This window comes from Heloderma suspectum, chromosome 3 (genome assembly GCF_057233095.1).
Source record: "Heloderma suspectum isolate Gila_16-S chromosome 3, 16-S_ref, whole genome shotgun sequence".
NCBI lineage: Eukaryota > Metazoa > Chordata > Lepidosauria > Squamata > Helodermatidae > Heloderma > Heloderma suspectum.
This window is the reverse complement of record NC_139460.1, coordinates 35,845,629-35,854,023: the sequence shown is the minus strand read 5'-3', so window position 1 is coordinate 35,854,023 and position 8,395 is coordinate 35,845,629. Positions and strand designations below refer to the sequence as shown.

General features: G+C 38.8%; 1 protein-coding gene across 4 annotated transcripts in view; it reads right to left on the bottom strand.

The window, feature by feature from the left end:
• Positions 1-580: 580 nt before the first annotated feature.
• Positions 581-8,395, bottom strand: part of WASF3 (WASP family member 3) — a 64,374-nt gene continuing 56,559 nt past the window's right edge. For 3 of the 4 annotated variants that reach the window (XM_084842925.1, XM_084842924.1, XM_084842926.1), the window contains 3 exons: positions 6,693-6,953; positions 5,286-5,650; positions 2,946-3,527 (listed from right to left, as the gene is read on the bottom strand). In XM_084842925.1, the coding sequence (XP_084699051.1) occupies positions 3,370-3,527; positions 5,286-5,650; positions 6,693-6,953 (784 nt within the window). In that variant the 3' untranslated portion in view covers positions 2,946-3,369. Of the gene's footprint in view, positions 3,528-5,285; positions 5,651-6,692; positions 6,954-7,628; positions 7,796-8,395 lie in introns of all 4 variants that reach the window. The other variant, XM_084842927.1, reaches the window with a different exon arrangement.

Genomic DNA, 8,395 nt, shown 5'->3' with positions numbered 1-8,395 from the left:
TGTCCTAGAGGAAATTCCAAGCAGATGCATAATTTGGGAGGTATTTTAAGTTAATAAATCAAGAAGCTGTATACTTTTTTAAAGCTTCTGTATTTGGGGCATTCCTCAACATTTCCATAACAGATTTTGTAACTAGCCGCATGGAACTGTTCAAAATGTGTGAAACAATAATGGATTATCTCTGAGCATATATAGTATGCCTTTCCATTCTCTACTAACAAGCACAACTTGCCCCTGAATTAGACTAAAGACACAGAAAGAGTTCCCTACCCACATCAGCCCTGCAGTTTTTAGGGCAAAGGATTTCAGAAATGATTGTTTTATTTATTGCATCCCATCCTACCTTTAAGGAGGGAAGGGTAGTATATAAGGATGTCCATCCAATTTTCCACTTTCCAACCACCCTAGGAGGTAGGAGAGGCTGAGAAGTATGATTTTCCCAAACTCCTCCATAGTAAGCTTCATGGGTAAACAGAATTTATCTCAGGCCTCCCTGCTCCAAAACCAACACTGACCACACTAGCATACAACACTATCAAAGTTTTGTGTAAGATTCAGGGAATTTGTTCCAGCCATTGCTCACCATTACATACGAATTTATTTCAACATATGCATGTGTAAAGTATCTTCCCATATATAGTATCTGAAATTTGGCTTTAGTTTCTCTTTTTCTGCCCTCCACTGTGTTTTTCAAAAAAATAATAAAAACAATTCCATGTCAAGGCAGACCCAAGTTAAGAAGAGCACAACTCTGGTCTTTGCTGCTACTCTGCTTCACAGATATCAAAACATTTTGTATTTCTCTATGTACAGATTACACAGGGGGAGGGATTTTTTTATATCTATTGAAACTCTTCCCTTATGACTTTGTGAGAAGAGACAGGAATGATGGGAAAGAGGGAAGAGACAGGGATGGCAAGAAGGATTGCCAGAGCATGTGGGTAGGGGAGGAAAAAGTGTACAGGACTGTCTCAGTGTGGGTATAGGAGAGCCAAGGGAAGGAATATCAGAAGGACATCAAAGAGGAGAAGGAAGAGTGGGCATAGTGCAAAAGTAGGAATAGAGCTTCATATCCAGTCCACAGTAGAACAAAGCTTTTTAGTTCTTATTTATGAAAACTTATGAGTAACACGTAAACATTTGCACAAATCAGCGTTTGGTAAAACACAACTTCTGTACTCAGATCTGTGCAATGCAATCCTATGCATATTTACTCAGAAATGCCACTATGTTCAATATGGAGCTTGCTTCCAAGTGTGTTTGGATTGAAGCCTCAGTGATTTAATCTAGTAACTTGAAGGATATAAACAAGTACAGGAGGAGTAGGGAGCTGTGCTAAAGGCATGCCACTGATACTGAGTTGCCCAAGGGCCCATAAAAACCTGGAGTTGGCCCTGAATATGTGCATATGAAATGTTTTTCATTCTTCCTGTCCAGTCTCTGCACTGGATGTATATGTTCTCCCACTGCAAGCAAAGTACACATCACATGTGTATGAAATACAAAATATTATTGTGGTCAGATCAACTTAAGGTTCCCAGGCCCTTCAGGGGACCCTTTTCTCCAGTGTTTAATTGCTTACAAAGGAAGAAGGGTGAGTAAGTGATGCTAATTCTCAAGATTCTCTACGTTTACTCAGTAATGAGGGAAAGGCACTCTGCATCTGCTCAGGTACACTCTTGTATCACATATTCTAGGATAGAGTCTTAATACTGAAAAAAGATTTTGGAGCCTGGTGCTAGTTTGGCCTGACTCAAATTGTTTTGATCCTTCTGCTAGCTTGTAATCAGCACAAGGTCCATGGTTGTTATTAATAAATGCCAAACTGTTTGTATCTTAAAATGAGAACTATAAAAGGATATTCCTGTTCTGTGTCTCTGACTGAGTGCTCCTTGTGCAGAAAAGGCATTTACATTTCATTTTGTATGTTAGATCTAATTTAATAATAGGTCATTTTAGAACTGTATTTCATTATGATCTACTTTATATGATAGTATTTTAGTCAGAGTAGAGGAGATGGTGAAAGGAGAGAAATAAATCTTGCTTAGGGCAGTAAAATGTCTTGGGAAGGCTGGTATGAGACTTTTTTCGTCACTCATTTCTATGGACAAATGTGGGGACAATTCTCTGTATCAAAGTCACATTTAACAGCAATAGCCATTGCATAGCTGATCATGCAGTACATAAGACAAGATGAATAGCAGTCCTGTTTGGACCACAAAATAAAATAAAATTCAGAGGCCTTTCACTTGGAAGTGCCAAGGAACTGAAGAAATGAGGGTTCAAAGAGAATATGAACAAAGGACACTGCTTCTTGTTCAAAAACAAAAAGTACATGTTCTGTCACCTCTTATACAGCCAGACCTATGCAGTTTTTCTGAGTAACTTCAAAGTAACTGAAAGTATGAAAATGGCCTTTTAAAATGAAATATGGCATAAGCTACACAGAAAATGTAGATTGTAAGTGCAACTTTTAAAAGGAGCGTGCCATAATATATCACAACACAAATGCACCCTTAAAATGACCAAAGGCATTCCATCTCTATCCACAAGTACGATACGCAGCATTGTAAATAATACATAAGAGGTAACAGAATTATCTATATTATCAATCTGAGTTTAAACAGTTTGAAGATGTATTTGGATGCCAGCACCAGAAATAATTAACTCAGTTATAACATTCATGTAACCATGGGCTTCGGTGTGCCTGACGTAAATCAGATTTTACAAAATTATGAAAACGAAAAAAAATCAGATTAAAAAAAGAGCAGCAGAAAATTCAGCATTCTAATATTTAAACTGATGTCACTCAGTATCTTCATAGATACTATCTATATAGCTCCAAGGTCCTGAATATTTTAAAGTGTAGTTATGATGATAAAAAATCACTCACAACATACAGGCAAGACAGAATAGGACTTTAAAAAAACCAAGAGACATTAGTTGTTGCCAATTTTATGCATTTTAGTGAAGGTTGGCCAAAAATGTAGAAGTATAACCTGAGGATATTGCTCTGCGATGCAGTACAATTAACCTCCAAGATCTAACAACTGTACTAGTTTCAAAGTATCAAGGGAAATTGTTTATAATGTTCAAGCCATCTAAAAGGTTACACGTGTTCATGGTCAAGAAAAACTACTGCCTTCTCTTGGGTCAGAACACGATTTGCTACATTCAATGGCACTTTTGCATTATGTAGTAAATACTGAAAATTAAATAGGTTTTTGGATCCGCATAAGCATATTATGCCCAAAATTTGCTAAATCTTGAATGTCATCAATTTACTTGTTCTGTCATACATTAGAGCTTACACATCATCAATGATTTCCTTAAATGCATACAATGCTTTGGTACTGTGTTCTCCAGCTCTCAGTCTGACCAGTCGTTTTCATCACATTCTGAATCATCATCCGAATCACTATACTCCACAGCAATGCGCCTAGAAAGAATTGTGGCCACATCATTTCCAACTGGCTCACGCTTAGCTTCCTGTTCACGCTGCTCTTGTACTTTTTTCAACTGGATTCCTGAAGTAAGTAAAGAGATGGGTTATCATAACTTTTAAGGGCATGATTTTTCTTTTTTTAAAGGCCTCAAAAGTTAATGAAAATAATTGTTTTTACACAATTAGAATTCTCAGGCTGTTGTCTTAATATATACACACAGTCAATGGATATGAAATTCCAAGCGTTCAGCCATATCCCCTTGTTGATTGTCCTGGCTTATTCACAGGCCACTGTACATTTCAATATAAGTGCAGACTTCATTCATCAGGGAAATCAGTCATTTAAAAAAAAAAAGGGGGGGTGTCTTTCCCCAAGAGAAAAGTGGCAACTCAGATACTTCTCACATTACCAGAGGCTATGAACTTCCTTTCATCTGCTGTAGTACATATAGGACAACGGATTGTGTAAGCAGACCATTAGCTGCCCAGGTGAATAGAGTCAACTACTTTTATGTGTTAAGTGCTTACTATTAATAGTTTACATAAGCACCTCCATCAGTCTCTTGTGTTTCCCACACACACTCTCTTTATATGTATGTATGTATGTGTGTGTGTATATATATGTGTATGTAAGTGTATATATATATCTATATCTGTACACACACACAAGATGCCAGGTGCCAGTTTTGGATTTTTTAGATGAGAAAACCTCACCTCCAACTCTTCAATGCCCTTCTGGCTATATGTAAGACATTAACATGGGAAAGATTTAAAAATAACTATCTGTGCTTATAATTTCAACTAGAATGGGGTGAGTGGGTTTGGATCTCACCGAGTTCAGTTTTGGATTAGCTCTCCTTAAAAGTGAAGAAATGGCAGTGAGTGCCTTGAAAGACACATGCACATACTAAGGGACTTGAAACAGATCCTGTGAACAGTTATATCCTTTAAAAATGAACTTCCTGATTTAATTAAAAAGCTGTAGGACACTAAGTAGCAGAAATAGCGTTCTCAAAACATCTCTATAGCATTACAACAACATGGGAGTCAAACTCGATGCAACATTTGTCACATGGATAGCTGTGATGTGCGAGATTTTAAAAAGTAGCTGGGGGGAGGTAGTGAGCATGATTGCAACTGTGGCATGGGGAGAGGGGGACTTTCATCCTTTGCCCAAACCAGTCCCAACAGGAATTATCCCCACACATGACTGCAATTTGCACTGGAGCAGTCTGAGAGATATGTTTGGAGAAATAAAGTGTTTCAGATAACGTTCTACTATAGGCGAATAAAACACATTTATTTCCAGAAGGATAACCAGTCTACTACTCCTGAGATGTACTGAATTTAAAAATGAACATACTCTTTCCTGAGGAGGAACTGTAGTATCTAAAAGCAACCATTTATCAGCTGATGAAATAGTGCTGAATTCATATGAATGCCTCACACCCTCCAGTTTTTTGGGGGTTTTTTGCCATTATGAGACCCACATGGATCTGGACTTCTGAAAGGATCTAACTTATGCTCTGTTTCTAGGTTGCACCACAGAATGGCAAGGTGGATTTTATTTTTATAGGCTAGCATTTACCTAGTGGTCTAAGAACCAACATGTTGAGTTCTTTCACAAGGTCAAATCCCACACTGTAGCTCATTACCATATGTTAGGAGAACCAAAAGCTATGCATCCAACTACAGTGATTGGAAAGCCTTACCTAGCTTTCAATCTGAAATACTCTACTTACAAATTAATGATGTGGATTGTACTTAGGTACAGAAAACCCCCCACACTAGGAAGGTTAAGACCGCATTCCAGGCCTGAGAATCCACAGGATGCCCTTACCCATCCGAATAGCAGCCAGAAGATCACTTCGAGCATCACTGATGGGTGTGGGCTCATGACGTTTTGCCTCAGCCACTGCAGGAACATGCATCGGAGAGGAGGAGAGAGAGGATCCTGCAGCAGGAGGGCCTGGAGGGGGAGGAGGCGGGCCTGGAGGAGGGGGAGCTGTAACAACAAGCCCAGTAGAAGGAGGATGAACAGCAGCAGAATATATAGATCCAGTCACTAGTCCAGGATGGGAAGGTAGCACAGGGATTTGGAGAGGACTAACAAAAGCGGTCTGTGCAGAAGGAATCATGGGTGGAGGGGGAGGCGGCGGGGGTCCTGAAGGATTGTAATAATCCACCATCTGAGCTGCAAGCATCCTATACACAAAATAGAACACAATAGTTGTTAACTGAAGTACAGGCTAGCAGATCTGCAGTGCCCATCCATTAATATACGCTCCATTTGGTTTTGAATTTAAAGGCATTAAAAATACTGGGTTACATCACACTGCCTTTCTCCACTTTTCTGGCAACTCTGAATTTTTTGCAGGATATGCTAGAGCACTTAGTTGTATACCTCAAGACTTTTCTTGTCACCTCTCAATCATTCAGTTATATACAAAAAAACACCTTTGGGACAAGTTACACACATTTCCCAGTTTGAATGTCAACATTACCTTTTCCCACATCAATTTGTATACTAAGAAGGTATCACTGGAAAGCAGTAACCCCTCCTTACTTACTTTGCTGGGATGTTTTATTTAAGTACGTGAACCTCAAGTACAGTAGCAATCTAATTATTCAACACTTATATCTACCACTAAAACCTGTGAACATCAACCATGGTTAAGATCTCCTCTTCTCTCCCCATCTAAGGATGTGTGGATTTTGTTAAGTCCATTCCATCTATCAGGCGTCTTTCGTTCCATCATCTGTTCATTGCTGGAATCGAATTCTTTTAGGGATGTATGAGAATTTTGTTCCACTTGAATTTTGTTCCAGGGGATTCGCACATTAGGGCAAGTGCGAATCCCCTGCAAATGTTTTTTTTTTAAAAAGGCCACAAGTCCACAGAAACCTCGTGACTTGGAAAAGCTGGTCTGCTGTGGAATCTGCAGGTCGATTTATAGAAATCCAAACTCATTTGAATCCATTGTGGATTTCTCCGACATCCCTATCCTCATCCCTCTTTTCTTTTGTGTTGTGTCTTTTAGACTGTAAACCTGAGAACAGGGACTGACTCGTTATTCATCTTATGTAAGCCATTCTGGGAGCCTTTTTGGTCAAAGAGCAGGGTAAAAGTGTTTAGGGCACAATTCTATGAATAGACAGAAAAAAGTCCAAAAACTTCCAGACCTTTCCCCCAGAAGATGCATAGGACTGCAACCTTAAACAAATAATAAGAAAACAAGAGTCTTACCCATAATCTGCTGGTGTCAGTGCTACAGTGCCAAGGGGTCCATCTAAGGCTTGGGGTGGGGGTGGAGGTGGTTGCTGAGGTCTGTTCAAGGTAGCATGCCGCACTGTTGTAGAAGGTGGCATGTATTCATGTTCATGGCCCTGGCTTGCAAGCATGTACTGAGGAACATCTCCTGCTCCATATAAAGGCATCACTGGCTGATGATGGGAATGATTTGGAGTAACCGGATATGAGTAATTGGTAACATCTGAGGCATGGGATCTAAAATACAAATGGGAAAAAAGAGGGAGATGTGAATGAAATGTATTAGTTCCACTCTGTCTTGATGAGAGACTTCCCATTTAAAACTTTCCAGTTTTTTTGTGTTAGTGGATCCAATATTGTAATTATTAATGTAGCCACTAAACGCAGCTCACATTCACAGAATCTGAATTTTCAAATTGATTGATTTTCCTAATACATGAAATCTTAAAACCGCAGGGTATGTATTGTCTTACATACAAAGTGATATTAGTTCTATGAGGGAAATGGTAAGCAGCAACATTTACAATAAAAGCAAAAGGTGAAAGCAAAATGACAGACTGAGACAAATATATTATGTTTTATCAAAAACAAACCAACTCCAAGACTTCAATCTTTTAGAGATTGCTTGTTTTCTGTGAACAAGTAATTGGATTAAAGAAGCAGAGAAAGAGAACTATTAGCTGAACATAGAACTTATAAAGCTGCACATGCTTTAGCGCATGTCAGTTAAGGACAATGGACGATCTCTTTGCATCTCTGAGCTGCAAAAAGCTGCATTAGTAAGACAAATTGTGCCATATTGTCACTTGGTTAAAAAGGGTGTCAGTAAAATTGGTGCTCATCATCTTATTCAGATGGGAAGCCAAGCAAGCAACAGAGCCCCAGAGCTTTGAGTAAAACAAAATGACAAACCCTTTGGGCATCCTGGACTCTTTTGTGCTTCCTGCCTGCTCTTGTTTCTTTATGTCACTTATGAACTCAATGCCCATTTTCCTTCTTTCCCACTCTTCTCTTCTCGTTCTTACTTTCCTCACATTAATCTGCTGGTGCCGGCTTGGATTCAGCTTGTGTTTCTCTCTCTGAATCACAATGGGCACAGTATAAATGAATTGTAAATAGAATTCCACAGTTTGGAAACAGAATGTCAAATTCCAATAGTTACATGATATGGAAATGATAGCTAATCAATATTTGTTTAACATGCTTACGCTGTGCACTAAAATTATAACAAGGCCTGAATTGGTGTGTGCATGTTTTAATGCAACAGTTGCCTTTATAATAATACTCTTAATTACAATATATTTAGAGCAGAGTGAGGCATACTTCGCATGCTGCAAAAAAAAGGGGGGGAAAAGTCAGTCAAAGGAAGACAGTGGGCCTAAAAGACTGGGAAAAGTGAATTAGTTAACAGAGTTGACAGGGTGGTGGTGGAGAAATATATCTCGCTCAGTTGCAGAGAAGCAGTACTTCCTATGCGAGTAATTGACAAGGGTTACTTATAATCAGTATTTTCAGAAATACTACCTGCTTACAAATCAGAGAACCATTTTACCAAGGGAAAAAAGTTACATTGCATAGTTGGAGAATCTTTTCTGAGTGCAGACAAAACATCCTGAATAAAAACTCTAGAAATACTAGACAGTAGTAATTCACTTTAAAACTTGGCTTCCATGGTAGTC